Genomic DNA, 20414 nt, shown 5'->3' on the forward strand with positions numbered 1-20414 from the left:
ATAAATAAATGTAGAAAACTCTGATATTATTGCTGCTGCTTTCACGTGAGTCAGAAAAATGGATGATTTGAGGACCTTATTTTTGTGACATCCCCACTGGGTGACATGTGACGTGTAAGGGGGCGTGGAGCCGGGCAGATGGCACAAGACAGGTATTTATTCATCATAACTGATTCTTTAATTTTGTAATTATAATAATAATAATGATAGACTACATTGTTCTTGTTTAACTAGGTTTTTTTTTCTGCTCTATTATCATTCATTTGTTTCAGTCTGCATCACAAGATCCTCCTCCGTCTCTCCTCCTCCTCCTCCACCTCCTCCTCCATCCCTCCTCATCACATTTTCCCGGTGCTGCTGTTGCTGTTGCTGCTGCTGCTGCTGCTGCCTGCGTGTCCTCCGTGCAGCACAGCTCAGCCATGGTGGACTCTCCCAGCGCGATGAAAAAGACCTTCTCGGTGCCGGAGATTAAACCCCTGGACCAGTACGACTTCAACCGGGCGAAGATCTGCGCCAGCGTCCGGTGGCTGCTATCTAAATCCTACGGCTCAGCAGGTACACCCGCTGTTCACATCACCGTGGCGCTGTTTGGGTGGGGCGCTTAATAATTCATCCTGCTATATATGTATATCTATATATGGAGCCGGTCGTTTTATTTGGAGCTGGAGGGGAAACCTCAGCATCCTTCTGCTCAGCATCCATCCTTAAAAATCCTCCGCTGTGATGCTCGTAGTTCACCTGCTTTTCTCCTGCGAGGCTGTGCAGCTTTGATCCTGCAGTGTACGTAGGCTACCATATTGTGAAGGACTTTCAGCCAATTATTGACATGCATATGAGGCTTGTCAGACGGATTCTCCTCATTGCTGCATGATGCTTGAAGGAACTGGAGGCTGTCATCGCTGCAGTGCAACAAAGCCTTTGTCAGTGCTTGGCTATACCAGGCCTGTGGAGGGTTTTTTTTAAATTAATATTATTAATAAATTGGTTAACAGAAATGATAGAAAAAGATGTCTATACATAGCTTTTGTGGGGGCTGGCTGTAAATGGGTCAGCACAGCATAATATTTGTGTCAGTGTTACGCACGCACGTTGTGCTATAACGCGTGGCAGTATAGCCAGTGAAGGTGACACAGGAGCTTTTTATCAGACAATGGGCTGTTGCTGGTGGTAACAGCTGCAGAAGATTTAATTTCATGGAGCAGTTTAGAGATAATTTTCATATATAGCATGTTAGAATTGTAAAAGCATCTTTCTACATGCAAATTGAATATATTTTTTGCGTGGCCAGTGCAGATGTGGGGATGTAAAGGAGATACCGAAACAGCTGCACAATCTAATGTCATCTTTCTGAAGCTGATGTGATGTCAAAGATTTGTTGACACAGTGTCAGAGAGATGCTAGTTCAGCACTGGTTTGAATGACATCATCGTCCATGTTGTAGTTTGAGGCTGCAGCTAGTCTCATTATTATGGTAATTAGGCAATACTGATTAATCTGTTATGTTGTTGATTTGATCATTGAATCTTTAACGTTTTCCAGAGCTAAAGGTTGATCAGTCTGCTCATTTGGACCAAACCAACACTCCAAAACCTAAAGATAAACTGGATTTATAATGATACTGAAAATGGGATCAAAGAACAGCTGCTTTTGTGTGGATAAATGACACACAGCAGATCAATAATCAGAATTAATGTTGATACATTTTCTGCTGGTAGACTAATCTTTTCAGCCTGATTTAGGTTCAGGCTCTGCTGACTAACACAATGATGTCAGACCATAGACGAATACTGCAATAGTAAAGTTGCATGGTTATCCTTTATGCAATAAGCCATGCTTTTTTTGATGCAGTAATAGCTTTGGACACGGATTTTCAGATTACATTTGTGTCCATCCTGTCAGTCAGTGGGACAGGAGGTGAGATGAGCTGCAAACCTCACAGCAGGGGGGGGCTCATTGTTGTCTGTCAACTGGAAAATGCCCACCGGGTGCCTCATAGACTTTTAATGAAAGCCTGGAAGGAAATAGCACTAATAAAGGCACACACATGGGACTCGCCACACACTGCTGATTCAGCTCAGATTTATTCTAGCAGACACAAAGGATGACTGCCACACAAAATAGTTGCAGTATAGCAGACTTGCATTTCTTGTTTTCTTGTATTTCTGTTGTGTTAGACTAAATCACCTTTAAACCCAGATAGAGTGAATGAAACATGATATTACAGACATTAAGCTCAATGATCTGCCGATTCAGAGCTGCAGCTAATGATTAATGTAATTATTGATTCAGCTGACCATTATTTTCTCAATTAATCATTCTATCTAGAAAATAAAACAGGGAAAAAAGGGTCTCATTTCTTTTTTATTTTCTTATAGCACATGGTGATAATTATAAATATCTTATTTTATCCAATTAGCAGTACAGAATCCAAATATATTCAGTTTATTAATATGCATGACACATAAAAGATTCAAATCTTCACATTTAATAAGCTGCAACTAGTAAATATGCAGCATTTCTTCTTTTTTAATAAGATGACTAAACTGATTCTTCCATTATCAAAATAGTCATCAATTTATTGTCTCTCAATCGACTAATCAATTAATCAACTGATCATTGCAGCTGTACTTTTTTAAATCAGAAAATGACCTTACTGAGATTTTAAAAAATGGCCAAGATATATAGATCAAAGATAGAAGCATACATATAACATATAACATAGACTTCTAATGACTTGTATAAATAATGAAGAGAATACAAAGGGGTCACAAAACAATGTAAGACTAACATAAGGGCAATAAATAGATACTGCCATTGATTCAAATTCTTAAAAACAAAATGGATAAATAAAATCCTAAAACAGATAACACTGAACATTAAAATATATAATCATATCCTGCCTTACCTATCATCCCTCTCTCATAGAGCTGCAACGATTAGTCCATTGACAGAATATTTATTGGTGACCTTTTGATAATCAATTAATCGTTTTGGTCACTAAAATGCAATGAATGAGAGACTTCAGACACTGACTACAATGAAAAAAACCCATACTTTAATATATGAAAAAAATAGCTGATGCATCATCTGTCTGACGACCCACAGCAATAATACACCAACGTTTTCTCTCAGACACTCAAATATAAAATAAATATAAAGCTGCTGGTGATTGCAGCTTCTCCAATGATGATGTTATGCCTTTCAGTGTCATATAGTTATTCAGTTGTAGCCCACTTCTCTTTTTTAAAAATGTATGTTCATTTCTTTATTCAAACAACAAATGAATACCCAATCAGACAAACACCACATCACACATACAGTTGATACAACCCAGAAATGTAGCCCACCTCTCTTGAGATTGTCTAGTCTTTTTAGTCGATGTCACTCACTTACTTTAAAGGGTTGTTTCACCCAAATTACAAAAAACATTTATTATAACTGTCAATAGAAAGTGACTCCAGAGATAAGGGACTGTGTAGCTGTTTGTAGCCGAGTTTGTTTTTTTTATGTCATGTTTCAAAGCTTTCAGCACCACAGATGTAATTCCATTCATGTCCTTTGTGGATTGGATGGAAATGCAGTCAGATAAAACTAAAGCTATCTGCATGGCTAGATGCCACTCAGGATAAAAAGAGAAAATAGGCTTTTTTTGTAATTTGTGTGACCTTTGAGTTTCCGAGCTGCATCCAAAAACAGCTTTGTGTGTGTCAGCATTTGTTTGTAAGTGTTAGGACAGCTTGGGAGGAAGATTTCAATGACTGTCATTATGTTGTCCTGATAATAACATGGATTTATTCTTCCTAGCATCTGATCAGACTCATAAAATCCACACGATATGAAACGCTGTCTTGTCGATACTCTGTCGTGTTGTCTCAGTACCACAGGCCTGTTTCCATTTCTCTTCCAGATTAGATTAGTATTATGCTAAATGGGTTAGCTGGGTCCTACTCTGCAGTCCAGTCTCATTGCTTCTGTTGTGATTGGGACAGAATGGCCGCTTGCCATTTCTACCGTTCCCATAGTGACAGCAGTCCTATTTCCTCCCAGTGCTGCAGAGTGTGAAAGACGAGGGTTTAACCCAAAAAATGGAGGATGATTCGAGTGTGTGTCACACTGCAGTGGAGTGTGTGGATATTTTTTCTCTTCTCTTCTCTTCTCATCTCTTCTCTTCTCTTTTCTTTTCTTTTCTTTTCTTTTCTTCTAATCTCTTCTCTTTTCTTCTATACTCTTCTCTTCTCTTCTCTTCTCTTCTATACTCTTCTCTTTTCTTGTCTTCTCTTCTCTTCTCTTCTCTTCTCTTCTCTTCTCTTCTCTTCTCTTCTCTTCTCTTCTCTTCTATACACTTCTCTTCTCTTTTCTTTTCTTTTCCTCTCTTATCTTTTCTTCTCTTCTCTTTTCTTCTCTTCTATACTCTTCTCTTCTCTTCTCTTCTATACTCTTCTCTTCTTTTCTCTTCTCTTTTCTTCTCTTCTCTTCTATACTCTTCTCTTCTCTTTTCTTCTATACTCTTCTCTTTTCTTCTCTTTTCTTCTCTTCTCTTCTCTTCTCTTCTATACTCTTCTCTTTTCTCTTCTCTTCACTTCTCTTCTTTTCTCTTCTTTTCTCTTCTCTTCTCTTCTCTTTTCTTCTCTCTAATTTGAGCAGGTACAAAATGGGAAGAAGTAGTAACAGTTACATAAGAAAGCCTTACAATATTAGGTTACAGAGATGCGTATGGACAGATGAGGGGATGAATGAGTGGAGAAGAGTCAGTGAAAAAGGCGTAGAGGGAATGAGGATTGACTGTAGAGTAAATGGAAGAAATGTAGACTGATATTCCCTTTAGGAAGTCCACTCCAATCTTCAGGATTATCCCGATTCCTTGAGCCGCCTTCCAGAGACTGCAGAGTTGGAATATGGGTCAATCATGGAAGTGTGTGTGTGTGTGTGTGTGTGTGTGTGTGTGTGTGTGTGTGTGTGTTTTCATGTGTCCTCTGAGGGTATGTGTCTATGAAATGACCCACTCAGAGTGCTGTGAGCTTCTTGTACATCGTAGATTACTTGACATGCACACACACACTCTTGTCTGGCTAACCTAACTGAGCTGTTCATGCAGATGATGATATTATCTTCTCCTGCAGACACTGTCACGAATGGTCACCTAATTTCAATTGTGGTTAAAGTTTCTCAGTTTTATACAGTTATATTCAGTGATTGACATAATTACATTACAAGCCCATGATTTACAGTGTAATGATAAAATACTTACCTCACGTATGTAAATATAGATAGAGTGGAAGAAAACAAGAGCTATGAACATACATCGTTGTGCTCCATGAATGATTGATGAGTCTTAAACTAGTCTTTGACCTTCCAACCCCAAAACTATATTACATCAGTGAATACTCCTGTTTTCATTTTGGGAATTTAACCCATCTACAATATTTTATTTCTTCTCTAATAACCTCTCCATCCGAGTTTTCAGATATTTTCTCAAATCCTCTTTCATTACCTCTAGAGTGCTGTATGAGTCTCTTGTCAGTTAATGGTACATCAACTGAGTCCTTATCATAAGATGACAAGATTAATGGAGACATATTATGGTTTATATTTTTGCTGTTGGAATATATCTGTATGATTTACAGTTAAAAAAACTCCTGATGTATCTCATACTGGACCTTTATGCAGCCCCTCAGTTCAGTGTCTGTTTAAATCAGGTCTTTTTAGCTCCTGTCGCTTTAAGTCCCCCCTCACCCTCTTTTTTTCTAGTTCTTCCTCTTCCTCTGACATGTTCAGGACAAAATTTGATCTGAAATCTGAGAGGGAAGGCTATGGAACAGATGACAATTCATTGTGATGCATAACGAGCCAATGTCAGCTCATCAGCAAGGTGGAATCAAAATATTTAGAGCGAGTTGAAGCCCTGGTTTTTGACTTTCAGGTGACATTTGTACATAAGTTTACCTCAAGTTTTGGAGCCTTTGACTTTGTTCAAACACTTAATAACAGAATATTAATAACAGAAAATCACAAGAAGCAAAATATGTTCCCCTTAACCTCAGACAGTCAAGGACATAAGCTAAAGAGTTATAAAAGTATATTTGGGCATATGTATGTGTTTGTGTGTGTGTGTGTGTGTGTGTGTGGAGGCGGGGGGGGGGGGGGGGTGTTTATATAGACACACAGCAGAAGTCACAAATCTGCAGTACCTCGTTATTAGACATGTCGTCCAACTTCTTTGCTTACTGAGCTTGTTCCTGCTCTCCAGACTGACAGGTTGATGAACTGTGCTGGGAGCTGAGCACACAAAGTAAAGAAAAGTGCATTCTGTATAGTTTCACAACTCTGCTGAAAAAAATGACTTAGTCAGGAAGTTCTTAACATTTACTGAGCCTCTGCAATTTTGGTAGCATATCGTATCTGTGAAATAAGATTATAATCAGATTGAGATGTTTCCCAGTTTATTGTTACTCCCAGTTGTTACTCTCTTGTTCCATTACTCTTTTTTTTCTCCACAGTACATTTAACCTTTGTGTCGTCCTCCCGGGTCAAATTGACCCCGTCTGTTTTGACTGTTCTTTCTTTCTTTCTTTCTTTCTTTCTTTCTTTCTTTCTTTCTTTCTTTCTTTCTTTCTTTCTTTCTTTCTTTCTTTCCTCTGTCCCTTCCTTCCTTCCTCCCTTCCTCTTTTCCTTTCTCCCTCCCTCCCTCCTTCCTTGTTTCCTCCTTCCCTCCTTTCCATCCTTCTTCCTCCCTTCCTTACTTCCTCCCTCCTTTCCTTCCTTCCTTCTTCCTTCCTTCCTTCCTCCTTCCCTCCTTTCCTTCCTTCCTTCCTTCCTTCCTTCTTTCTCCCTTCCATCCTTCCTTCCTCCCTTTCTTCCTTCTCCCTCCCTCCCTCCCTCCTTCCCTCCTTTCCTTCCTTCTCCCTCCTTCCCTCATTCCCTCCCTCCTTCCTTCCCTCCCTCCTTTCCTTCCTTCTTCCTCCCTCCTCCCTCTCTTCCTCCCTTCCTTGACTCGAGGACAACAGGAGGGTTAACCACCAGCAGGAAATGCTCAGTATTTAAATGGTACCTGATTCGTACACTAAAATAGCTCTACATTAGTAAACCATACTGTTTTCTCATTCAGAGCAGATGAAATAATAGAGCTGCGGCATCTTGGTGGAGCCTGTTCAGCCTTTGTGAACTCTGCCACATGGGACAATGCGGTATCAAAGCAATTCTCTGCATTTTATTTTTCCTCTTCTTCGGAGAACAATGCGGGGAAGCTGACTCAGTGGTCTTTATGGTTCTGCTTCTCCTCATATGCAGGTCAGAGAGTGTGGATGAATGAGCTGCTCCGCTTGTAGATAATGACTGAGTGGACTCTTTCAACTTCCTCCATCCACTGAAATATTAACTCTGAGCTTTTGAGTTCATTAGCACGGTCATGACTCTCTCTTTCTATACTTTAAAAAGCTCACTGAGCCGTCCTCTCTCTCTCTGTCTGTCTTGCAGAGAACGTTCCTGTGGAGTTGCGGGAGCCGCTTTACAAAGACCAGTATGAACAAGAGCACCTCAAGCCGGCCGTCTCCAAGCTGCTTCTCTCCCCGGAGATCTACTGCAGAGCTCAGGCCCTGCTGGCCCAGGCACACGGGGTCTCTGTGCCAGCGTCGCAGGGGTCTCCGGCCGACAACTCCGCCCTATTACAGTTCCTCATTAAGAAAGGTTTCGCTCCAAAGATCCAGGATGTGGACGTCACAGAGGAGGACCTCAGCTTTGTTCCCATTAAGACGGTGTGTGTGTGTGTGTGTGTGTGTGTGTGTGTGTGTGTGTGTGTGTGTGTAAAAATGTGTGTGTGTGGTCCAACAGTGAAAGGAAGTATTCTGATCTTTTACTAAAGCAAATACCACACTCAGAATATACTAGATGATAAGTAAGTGAATAAATAAACAAGTATTTGAGTTAAATTTAACTACAGTATCCAAAATAAATGTGAGGAAATTAAAGGATTAGCGTCATTGTCAGCTGAAAACGCTGTGTCTACTTTTGGGGATTTTCATGCTTTCATGCCAGTTGAAGTTAAGAAGAGGGAACAAAAGAATGAAAGAGAAAATGAGGAAAGAAAGTAGGAAGGGGACAAAGGAAGAATAGAGGGATAAAAGAAGGAAAGGAGGAGAGACAGAAGTGAGAAAAAACAGAATCATAATAAATATAGTCAGCAAAAGTTTAATATTTCTGTCTCAAATGTAGTGGACAAAAAATACCCTGAGAGAAAGTCATGTGCTTAAATTGCCCCTCTTGTCCCTGATTGGTGCAGAATACCCACCTCGCCCTGATCGACGCGCTGATGTCACTGGCTGCTAAAGAGACCGTGGGCAGGGTGAAGATGGCGGCGGAGGCGGAGCAGATGGGTGTCGGGGCTCCGTGGGAGAACGCTCTGCTCTTCTGGGTCAACAGGGTGAGATCACGTTGCCGCGGTAACAGCACTGATGTCACTGCCAGTCATCGTCGCCTTTCTTTTTTCATTCACAAAAGATAGTAAATGGTTTAGAGCAGATTTACTGTTTATAATCCAGATCTCATGAAAATGTTACTTACAATCATTTATAGTCATACATAATATAACATCACTGAAAGCTAATGTGAAAGCAGGATAATCCAATAAGCTCTCAGTAAACCCAGACATGTCATGAAGGGTTGCAGAAAAAATGTCACAAATGATGCTCTGCTGTCAGATTTTACCGACTTCATATTGAAAGGCTTTCTGCTTCTGGTGACATTGTGACATCTTTTTTATTACTTCCTGTTTAACATCATGCTTGTTTTCTGTTATTTTTATACTGTTATGGTGTCAGTTGTCTATTATAAACATGGTCAAATTTCCAAATTTTAGGTAATCTCTACTTCCCCATCAAACTGATGTCAGATTTTTCTCGCATGTCCACAAATGACCTTCAGTTAGTCGCCCATATTTCAGATTTCGTATCAGATTTCCTGTTTTAAATAGAGGATGAATTGAAAGGCTGCATATAGAGCCAGTACAAAATGAATAACCGTAACATATGCAAAGATCCAGTAGAGCACCAGATTCATCACATTTTAGAAACTACAACCTGCAAATATTTGTGATTAGCCTTTAAAAATAACAACGTATTGCCAAGCGGTGCTGCATATTGTGTTATAAATTGCCAAATGTCTGATTGAGTTCTGTGTTTATAGGATAGACTAAGACTATGAGGACTACGATGACATCATGACATCACATGTAGCCATATAAAAAAAAAAGTTTAACCCTTAAACAGGCAGGAGTGGAACATGAGATGTGAAAAATAAAATCCTACTTATCTCATTTGCACCTAAGTAAAACATCAAAGTGTAGGCCTACCACAAGCTTCAACTCTACCAATCTAGTTCTACCAATTCACTGAACAACCACCTTAACCAATCATGCTCCTTAACAAGGTGTCAAAGAGTCTGCCTGTTTAAGGGTTCATATCTTGTTCTTTAAAAGTGGCATCTTTAAATTTCCCCTTTCTCATGCACAACATCTTAAATTTAAATCTTGGGAACTTGTACTTTAACTGTAGTTGTCTTGTCATTGCAGCTGAATCAGACGTTGAGAGAAAGCACAGAAGAAGAAGAACCTCCCAAACCGCAGACGTGTACAGATATGCAGACTGCTCAGGACTCGGTACAAACACACTACACACACACTCAAACACACACTTGTGAAGTTTTACTACACACCAACTGTCCCTCATGATGCTATGTTGCTAAAGCTAACATCAACCTTGCTCTGCTTCTCTGTTTTCTCTCCCTCTGGTTTGTCTCTGTCATGCCTTGCTCTCTGGCAGTGTCAATCCACCCGTTGGTACTGGAAACTAGTCCCCGTAAGTGTTCTCTTCTTCTTCTGTCTATCTTTCTTTCTCTCTCTCTCAGAGTCTGTCCATCCGCTATGGCTGACATTACTGTGCCTGCTGGAAGTACCACACATACCTCTTATCTGTCTCGTCATTAAAAGTGCCTTTAATATCTGTTGACCTTTTTCAAGATGCCACAAATATGTCCTGTCCTGTTATTGGTTATTAATATTATTAGCTGGTGATAGTTTGGACACTGAGGTGTTTCTGACTTACATTCAGTCATCAGTTTCATCTCAAACTGCCCAGATTATCAGAGCTGAGTAGGAGAAGGAGATGTTGGAGAGGAAGGAGGGAGGTGAAATTACTTCCTAGCTGATAAATAAACCACCTCCGCGCCCTTCTTGTTTGTCCCCTTCCTCTCCTCCTCCTCCTCTTCGCCCCCTGTGGCTCCTCTCTCTCCCCGAGCAGTGCCATGTGACTTTTTGGTGTGGCGGTTCCCATGATGACCGGCCCCCTTGTCATTTATGCTTGTTTCCCTCTCTCTGCCATCCCCCCCATCCAGCATGCTATCGCTTTTTGTTTGAAGGAGTCGGGGAATAAGCCACCAGTGGTAACGTATAACACCTCGCTCTTCTCTCTCACCCTCATCCTCCACGTCTCCCGTAGCAACGCACCAGACTGACCGACAGACTGACCAATCGCCACACCTCTCCCACACTGTCGATGACTGACTGACTGATTGATTGACTGACTGATTGACTGACTGCAAACTAATCGCCACTCCAACCCCGAGGTTGGATGGAATCGTTAAAACTCATTAGCTTATTAACACTGTTAGTGCATTTTTTATTTGCTTTATTTATTGCTTTTCTTTCAAGTGTTTGTTACAAAGCCATGTTATAGGAGGCATAATAAGACTGGATGTTACTCTCTGATACTGAACCCTTTGTCCTCCTGAAACAGGGCTGCGTAACGTCATTCAGCATAAGTTGAAGTTGATGCACTTAAACATGCAGCATTTTGTTTTCTTGTGGATTCTCCTGGGTGTTTTATTATCACTTGTGCACTTTTTATTTTTCAAACAATGGAGTATGAGTGTTTTTGTTAAATTCACTTTTTCTTCTCTGATTATGTTCATCTTACCTGATCAGAAGTGAAGGCTCACAGTGTTGTCAGTGCCTGTTTTTGCTGCATGGACATCAGCGGGTCAAAGTCCTCATTCTCACTTACAATCACTGACATTTTTCTACCCATAGTTTTCTGTGCATTATTTATTTTTTTAGTTGTTATATTTTTGCAATGCCCTTTTTTTGAGCTTCAAACTGCACCGTCTGGTTGGTGTATATGTGTGTATGTCTGCAAATGTTCATGAACTGAAGCATTACTGGTCTTGTGCTTTGTTTCGTGGAGTTTGGCTGGCTTCACAGTTTGAGACAATGCTGTTATTTCTTTGGTTCAGCACTTTTTTTTGTCAGAGTGAGGGACAAACCTGGCTGGTTTTATGTTTCTGTTGCTGCTGTTATAACTCTTTCAGTTCTTACTTTTAACTTTAACATAACCCTTTAAAAATATTTTCAAATTTTTAAAAATCTTTTACGATCCCTCCTCTTTCCCTCACCTGCCCATTTACTGTTTTTGTTTCCTACTCGTCTATGCACAACTCCCTTTCTTTCCTCTCTCACCGTCCTCCTCCTCCTCCCCTCTCTCTCCTCTTTAGATCCGCTATAGGAAGGACAAAGTGCAGTCTAAGCTGACTCCTACTTTCCCTCTGGTTTCTGCGGTCAAAGATCTGTCTAATGGCTGCGCTATAGCGGCTGTGTTGCACTACTACTGCCCCAGCTTGCTGCCTCTAGAGGGTACACACATGTATTCAGATATTAACACACAAGCATACACGAACATATCGGATGATGAAATATTTATGTTCAGCTGATGCATGCTTCCAGACACTAAACTACTTAAATGATGGGCCCATCATGTTGGGCCAGCTAATGTGATATTTCTTCATTCAGAGAGAAAACTTACCTTTTTTTGACTCTAAATGAGCTTAGTCATGATACTTTGGGATATGCAGTAAATGCTAATGCATGCTCCATAATTCTATTGTGTTGGTGTAATTCAGTAATTTATCATTTCACTTCACAAGTCTAAATAGCATTTGTTGTAATGTTTCTAACAGTGAATCAAAATGTATGTCATAGTTCATACCACTGACAGACACATGGATACACAAACATTATACACTACATTTTAATATGTTTAAGTATGTCTTTATTTGCTTCCAGATGTGTGTCTGAAGGACACCATGTCAGTGGCTGACAGTCTCTACAACCTACAGCTGATCAAAGAGTTTTGTGAGAGCAGTTTACAGAGCTGCTGCCCCCTCCCTTTGGAGGACCTCCTCTATGCTCCACCGGTTCTACATGTAAGTATTATGACCTTTTTACATTTGCACTGTAATTTATATACTGGAAAAGCATCTGTGCAATTAAAGTGAGGAGCAAGATGGATGGAAATAAAAGGCAGGCACTAAAATGTTTAAGAAGCACATCTGTTGGATGAAAGGTTCAAGAGACAGAGCGTGCAGGAGCTGCAGGATGGCACGGCAAGAATCATTTTGTTGCCTGGTTGTAGTGACTCTTTAAAGTGTTGACAGTTCACTGTTCATGCAGTTTTCTGTTGCTCTTTGGGCTTATGTCAGTATACATCCGTTCTGACACCCGGTGTGCTGTCTGTTCCTGTGAAGCAAAGTCACCAAGGCTTTGTGCTTATTATTTCCTTTATAATCTGTCCACATGTGAGTCACTGCCATGGTGACATAATATGATTTTTTCTCCTCAGCTGAACATCATGAGCTTCATAGCCGAGCTGATGGAATGGTTTGAAGTAAAGAAGCCTGATTTTGTCCAGCCAATTCAACCCATCGACCTCACAGGTTTGTGACTTACAGTTTGTGACTAAAAATGTTCCTGTAATATTAGTATGTTGGCTTTTTGAGTGTTTGATCAATACATAATAAATTAATGATTAGTTTCTGAAACTGCAGTGCTTCTGTGTGTTTCAGATATCTCAGGATTACTGTTCTGTACGAGTCCTGTCAGTGGGAACAGCAACAGGTACCAGCATCCTGATAATTCAACTTGCACAAACTTAAAATTAGTTCAAGGGGGAAAAATCTGGCCTAACTCAGTATGAACCTGAACTACTGCAGCATTTAGACAGATGAAAACAGGACCTGAACTAACTAAGGAGGATAAAGACATATTAGAAGTAGAAGTCAGACAGATGATTCAGACTCAGAATCAAAGATTTGAAAATGAGCATTTAACTGTGTTTTCTTTGTTTCAGTGGTTCTCCTTCTTTCATCTTCAAACAACCTTTTGTGCCCATCTCCTCCCCAGTGTCACCAGGTAAGAAATGGCTATTTGAATGTATTTAACCAAAATAGACTTTTATAGACTCATTTACTTGTTCTTTCTGTCTTTCCAGAAAACAAAAGTTGGACAAAGAAACAGATCAGGTAGTTACACTCTAAGCTGTATGTGATTTCTATAGTAAATGTTGTGTTGCATTCGTATTTTATCTTAAGTTTTTTAAATCCTCTTACTTTGGCTCATGTGGTTTCTGCTTTTTCATGGTAATCTCACACAACCCATCCATTTCTCCATCCTTCCATCCTAATCCACCTCCCTGCAGTCGTCCTCTGTCAGCAGTGACTTTCAGCATCCCATTTGGGCTGGACAGTGATGTTGATATTGTCATGGGCAACCCAATAGATTCTGTCTTTCGCTCTGTCAGCACTGACAGCCTCGCCACCGGCATCCCTGCAATGAGTTCACCAGTGAAACCAGCAGGGATTACTCGTGTCCCATACAGCCCCCCAGAGGACCTCAGCCACCTGGTCAGTGCTTCTGCACCATCGCAGCGGTCTTCCTGGGGCCCTTACGCACACACAACACCAATGGGCGAGCTGCCGACCATTGAGGAGGCGCTACAAGTGGTTCACACTCCTGGCAGCAAAGATCAAAAGAAGGGAAGGACACAAGAGAAAAGTGGAAGAGGGGTGTTGGGAGGAAGGCCGGAGCCCAGGTTGCGTCCTGAAGGAGCACCTGCTGGTTTCTTCCTGCACTCCCCAGAGGAGAGTAATCCTCAGCTCAGTAGCTCTGCTCCCTGCCGCTCTGGAGTCCTTTATCGACCCATCGGTGGAGAAGTGGGTGATAATGAAAGGCAAGGAAGAGGAGAGAGGAGGGAAAGATCAGGACATACCTCTGATATGTCCCGTGATGACGACTCTGTACTACGAGATGGCAGCGTTGACTCCTCCGAAGCATCTGATGATACCCCTAGAAACGCCCCTGGTAATATGCGACCAAGCAATGGTCGCCAGGGTAACCACAGCACCAGCAACAGTCCACGCATGACAAGCTTTGCTGAACGACGAGACAACAGAAGAAGACACCCTGCTGCTCCTGGGGAAGACTCAGCCTCTGCTCTGACCCCAACAACCCCAGGAACTCCACATACACCCTCCACCCCAGCAGGGGCACCAGGTCAGCAGGACAGCCCTGGTCCCAGAGGCCCTGAACCAGGTTCCGAGGCTTGGGAGTTGGGGGCTCGTCTGGAGGAAAAACGCAAAAGCATTGAAGCCCAAAAAAGACGTATTGAAGCCATCTTTGCTAAGCATAGACAGAGGCTTGGAAAAAATGCTTTCCTTCAACTAAAAAGAGAGCAAGGAGAGGGAGGAGCGGAGGCAGCAGCTGAGGATAATCTCACTCTGGAAGAGCGCCTCACTCGCATGGAGGAGCAACTGAAACAGGAGGAGGAAAAAGAAAAGGAGAAAGACAAAGATGGAGATAAGGAGAAAGAGAAGCCATCTGTTTCCAGTACTCCTCGGTTAGAGAAGCAGGTCACGTTCTCTATTGACAGTAAGAAAGGAGCAGAAAAAGAAGCAGAAAAAGGAGCAGAAAAAGAAAAGGGAGGTGAGACTGTTATAGTGGAGTACAACGAAGTGGTGCAGAAACTGAGTGAAGCTCTGTCGTCACTACAGAAAGACATGCAGAAACTTACAGAACAGCAACAGCAGCTCATGAGCAACCAAAGACCCAGAAATACACCCAAAATTACTCAAAAAGCAACGGCCAGAAGTAACACAAAAACACCACCCAAAACCCCTCCTCACACCCCAACAAAGACGCCACCTAGAACCCCGACCAAGAATCCTGCCAGGAGCACCACTAAAGCTTGGATGATTTCTGCTGTTCCCAAATCTCCATCTGCCTCCTCTCCGTCCCGTCGTTCCCACCTTCTTTCTGCATCCACCCCCCCAAAAAATATCATCTCTTCCTCCTGCCCAGCTCCTCGTACAAAGATCCACTCCTCCTCCACTCCCCGCAGCCCCAAACATCACCCACGCGCCCAACCTCATCCGCGGCCTTCTGAACTCAAGTTCCCCCCTCTCAATCGGGTCTTGACACCAACCCACAATGTGGACACCCTCCCCCACCTGCGGCGTGTGTCCCCCAGCAAGTGTCAAGTTCAGACTTCATCGACCTTCCGAATTGGTGGGCCTCGGACTCCTCAGGAGTCTCCTCAGCCTACACAGCAGCCACAGCCTGATGAGAACATCTCGGACACAGGTTCTAGCGAGACCCCAACCCAGTTCAGTTTGGAGCTTGAGCAGGAGGATGTAGACATAGTAGGAGGACTAGCCGTCCTGGCGCAGCCCAGACATCATCCTATGGCCACTGGTGGCAGCAGCTCTGGCGCTCCCTCCGAGTGTTCATTTGAGAGCGAGACTATGTCCATTTCTGCTGCATACAGCTTAGGAGGTGAAGAAGGGAGAGGTGGAGTTGCAGGGAAGCGTTGCAGCCTGATTGAGGTGTCACTGTCATCTCTCGGAGGGCAAGAGGGGGGCAGTGATGAACCAACAGATGAGGGGCAGGAGTTTTCCTCTGATTCTATGAGTGACCATACAGAATCTGCTGCGGAACCGACTAAAGGACTCGCAGCAGAACCCCTAGATCCCATGGAGCAGCTGGATCTGGCCTTACAAACTGTAAATTTGTCTGAACAAAAAGCTGAATCCAAAGAAGAAGAAGTAGAAGAGCCAAAACAGACTGAAACTTTGGAACCGAGTGAACAGCAGACTGAGCTGGAGAACAGAGGAGGAATTGGATTCTTCTTTCAGGTGAGTACTTGGAAAGGAACATGGAGGGGGGGTTAGTGCAAGCCTGTAATCTAAATCCTGTTGTGACAATTGGTTGTGTGGTTTGTAGGATGAGGGACGTAGTGAGGGGGAGATGGCCCAGCGAAAAGCATTGCTTTTAGAAAGACAGCAGAAGAGAACGGAGGAGCTGAAGAAGAGGAGACAGTGGCATGAGCAAGAAAGAGAAAACAGGTAAAACAAATACCAGCAGCAAACAGTTTTAGCATCCTTGATCAAACTTTATACTGATTGAGTTTGTCCCCTCAGAAATCCCCATGTCAACGTATCCCAATGTCTTCTGTTCTCAGACTAGCATCCTCAGACAAGAGAGTAGCATCTCCCTCCCATACCCCTCCTGCTGGAACCACCTCTCCTTCCCCAACACCTCCCGCTACTCCAGTTCGTCGTGGAGATTTCACGCGAGGGGAGTACGCACGGCGGCATCAGCTCAAGATCATGGAGGACTTGGACAAAGTGTTGCGACAGAAATCAACAAATCATGGACGATCTTCCGTTAAGAAAGCTCACGCCCGGCCTCGCAGCATGACCAGGGAGGAATCACAGCTGTCTCGGAGCCCAGCCAAGCAAACCGCAGGTAAAGAGGTCGACTAATTAAGTATGTCAAGTAGACGTTGGTCGATGATTTCATTAACGAAACTCTCTTTATGTTGTATGGCTACAGCTTCTAAGCTGACCAAAGTCTACTCTCAATCCTCCCTCAACCTGGCAGCTACAAATGAGCCAGGAAACAGTGGCGTCCCCACTAAGAAAACCCACAGGTATGCTGCTATCCTCCTGTTTAAATCATTTATGCCTCTTTACTGTAAACACAGCAAAACCACTTTGTCAGTCGTTCTCCTCGTCTTTCAATCAAATAGTTTGGTCCACAGAGAAATATTTTGATAACTGTTGGATGGATTGCCATGAAATTTGACTATGTCTAATCTGACTATGAATAGATTATTTCAGTAATACCCTAACTTCTTGACAGCACCACCAACAAGTTCAAATTTCCAACACTTAATCAAGTTAATGTCAGGATACTGCTAAAAATGAATGACAGAATACCACTGAGCTGCTTACATAGCATGCTAATATGCTTAATTTTATGATATCATAATATAAATGCTTATTGGTGCTACCGTAATTAAAAGTTTGTGACTTGTAAATAGCGTTCACATCAACCTCCATGACTAATAACGTCATGGAAACTGTTTCCTGAAAGCTCCGATATGTCTGACTTGATAACCAAGCAAACATGGACGCCTCACATCAGCCAAAGTCGTTCACTGTAATTAAACCCTAATTTAATGAATATAATGTATAATATTTGTAGAATATATGTAGAGTATATGTAGAATATTTTGTCCGTGTACAGTATTTTAAACCTTAATACGACCAACTCTGTTATCATACAACCTACTGGAGTTGTTGTGAATGCTCGTAAGTCCTTAACAAATCTTTCCAGTCCTTCCCAATAGATATTATGCTAACATGCTAAAGATTACTATATGTTAAAGGCATAGTTCAGCATTTTGGAAAGTATGCTCATTTGCTTGATTGCCAAGAAATAGTTACACCATATAACCCCCACTAAAACATCAAATTATCACTTTTACATTTTTGCAAAAATTAAACAAACATGCTTAAGAGTTAGTTTCCTCCTGCTTCCAGTGTTCATGCTATGATGCTAACGTATTACCATTTAGTAATGGTATTCATATCAACATGCCCACATTAGAATAACAAGCTATGATACTCAATTCTGCCAAGTATGACACAAACAATGGGCTTAAAGATATGAGGGGAAGACTTATTGGTTAATTGTTGGATTTCTGCCTGACAGCCGTCCTGGTTCACCCGCTGGATGTGTGACACCGAGCCGACTGATTAACCAGAATGGAGACAAGGACTGGGAGACTGGATCCAATGGAACCTCGCCTGCCCCAGAATACACAGGTACCGTAATACACAGTATAGTTTCTGTCATTTATTGAGTTTTCATATACATTGCAATAATACTTACAACTGTAGGCATGGGTTCGTGTAAACAAGTGTTCCTGTGTTTTCCCGTGCAGGTCCGAAGCTCTTCAAAGAACCAAGCTTGAAGTCCAATAAATTCATCATTCACAACGCTCTCTCTCGCTGCTGCCTGGCTGGAAAAGTCAACGAGACACAAAAGAGCAAGATAGTTGAGGTATAGAATTAAATTTCTGCCTAAAATTTCTGCATAATGTATTATGTTTTAGTATGTTTTAGTATGAGCCTCTGTGCTACCTCAAGGCATGATATTAATAATTTAGATCTTGGCATGACTTCTGCTACCTGTGCATATTTTAGACACCAAACTAGGTTATGTTTGAAGATCATGAACTAAAACACAGACTGTTCTTTCTCCAACCCCAGGAGATGGAGAAGAGTCCTGCCAACCACTTCCTCATCCTCTTCCGTGATTCCAACTGCCAGTTTCGGGGCGTTTACACCATGAACCCAGAGTCGCAGGAGCTTGTACGCTTGGCCGGCATGGGCCCAAGGACAATTAGCTCAACCCAGGTGGAGACAATCTATAAATACAGCTCAGACAGGAAGCAATTTAGTGCCATCCCCTCTAAAACCATGGGCATGAGCGTGGACGCCTTCACCATCCCCAGCCACCTTTGGCACGGGGGAGGAGCAGCAGGAGGAGGAGGAAGCAGAAGGGCAAGCATTACTAAGAAAGCTGTAATTTCCAAGTGAGGAACATAACACAACATCACAGTGACACATCATTAGCGAATCACTGTAACTATCGTGAAAACTAGTAAATCATGTTTAAAAACTGTTGCATACACACACAGCGTACCTCTCTTACTCTTGGATTTCTAGTAGAAATACATGATATTAAAATTCATTTGTACTCCTCTTAATGTGCATGAAAATGTTAACAGCACAAGTCAAGAGACAACACTTGAATCCTGAGTACTGAGGGAGGTTTTGTAAAATGTTAGGTTAACTGCACAATGAAAAGTTACTTTTAAAAAGTCTCATTACTTATACTTTCATTGTTTGAAGTAAACATTAAAAAAACAACTTTTTTTTTCTCTCAGAAGAAAAGGAAACATTAATAAGTTGTTTATTGAAAAACACAGACATATGATTACTGTCTAATCCCTCTCTGGTCCTCCAGTAGATCACCCGTTTTATACATTAAGCCAAACAGAGAAAATGCCTTCTTGTGTCAGAATGACTTGCAGGACTTTTGTTTTATACAACGTTCAAGTTTAATTCTACCAACAATTGTCAGTAGGTGGATTAAAAACACATTTGTTTTGCTAAATGAAAGATAGCCATAATAATATGATGCAGAAGTGAACTATAGGACCCGAGTCAGAGATCCGTAAATGTGTCAATGGTTTTCAGAGATGATTACCACAGCATGAATGGTCATTTACTGTATATGGCATAAGCTTATTTTAAAATATCACAGTGAAAACGTGTGGTTTGATGGAACTATGTTGATAATGGGTATATGTGTGAGCATCAGATGCCAATTAAAATAACTTTTGTACACTTAACTAATAGCCTATTGAGGATGACGTGTGTCATGTCAAGCTACATTTACAAGTACCTGGATTGTCGTGCTCTTGGTGGAGTGCACGCAGTTAAATTGGTGTGTTTCAGACCAGCATTCATGTATGAAATAACAGACTGGAATAAACTCCGCTGATGAAGCTGTCTCTCTGTTTCAATCTGTCTTTTTTTTCTTACTCTTGCTGAATTGTTGTCCTGCTCCGCTCACATGGCTTTTTGTTTCTCTCACACTGACTTATCAGATCTCGAGGGCAGTTTATGATTTAATAATGAGGAGTGCTGCCATGAGGAATGAGTGGGGCCCTGATGGATGCTTCAGCTACGACGGGGCCCTTAAATAATTGAAAATGTGAACTGTTTGGGTTCCTCTGTTCAGTCTTTTGGAAGCTGAGACAGATGGGAGGGTATTTAGAAGGCTTTGGGGGCAACTATAATGGTTAAGACCCACTCAAGGGGAACAAATCGCACAGCATCGCCGCTGCCACTTTTTGTTTGTCAACGTGGGTGTATCAATGCATGCAAGCACACACAGTTGATTACAGTTAAGTTATTTAAGTGATAGTCTCTTACTAAGTATAGCTCTGTTAAACTTATCCAAAAATGCTCGGTCCTGCCCTGGATGGGTGCTTAGAGGAGAGTTTACAATAGAAACAGTCAGAAAAAACAAGTTCTTTTGGGGGATTTGGGAGAGAAACCTTCCTCTGCTGGACAATCAGTGCTACAGTCAGCAGCTGAGGTTGTTACTAAGTTACAGCAGAGTCATGGTTGTAAATGAGGAAGGTGACACAATCATTTAGAGTTTGACCCTGAAGATCTGA

The 20414-nt window shown here is 41.8% G+C and overlaps 1 protein-coding gene across 1 annotated transcript; it reads left to right on the plus strand.

Annotated features, from left to right (window-relative positions):
* Positions 1-419: 419 nt before the first annotated feature.
* LOC128367494 (calmodulin-regulated spectrin-associated protein 3-like) lies at positions 420-18762 on the plus strand. The gene is made up of 19 exons (XM_053328043.1): positions 420-555; positions 7474-7751; positions 8276-8416; positions 9563-9649; positions 9813-9848; positions 10384-10431; positions 11539-11677; positions 12107-12246; positions 12663-12756; positions 12886-12937; positions 13170-13231; positions 13311-13341; positions 13518-16008; positions 16097-16218; positions 16335-16621; positions 16709-16805; positions 17873-17985; positions 18105-18223; positions 18433-18762. Exons 1-19 carry the CDS (start codon positions 420-422, stop codon positions 18760-18762), a joined length of 4803 nt encoding a protein of 1600 aa, XP_053184018.1.
* The last annotated feature ends 1652 nt before the right edge of the window (positions 18763-20414 follow it).

The sequence above is a fragment of the Scomber japonicus genome, chromosome 2, assembly GCF_027409825.1.
Source record: "Scomber japonicus isolate fScoJap1 chromosome 2, fScoJap1.pri, whole genome shotgun sequence".
Taxonomy (NCBI): Eukaryota; Metazoa; Chordata; class Actinopteri; order Scombriformes; family Scombridae; genus Scomber; species Scomber japonicus.

What these genes read in the sequence shown, in the direction of transcription:
- LOC128367494 (XM_053328043.1), top strand. Translation starts at nt 420, where the DNA reads ATGGTGGACTCTCCCAGCGCGATGAAAAAGACCTTCTCGGTGCCGGAG. An exon ending in TGCTCTTCTGGGTCAACAGG is followed by an intron (nt 8,417 to 9,562) that starts GTGAGATCACGT and finishes TTGTCATTGCAG; the next exon opens with CTGAATCAGACGTTGAGAGA. An exon ending in ATGCTCCACCGGTTCTACAT is followed by an intron (nt 12,247 to 12,662) that starts GTAAGTATTATG and finishes TTTTCTCCTCAG; the next exon opens with CTGAACATCATGAGCTTCAT.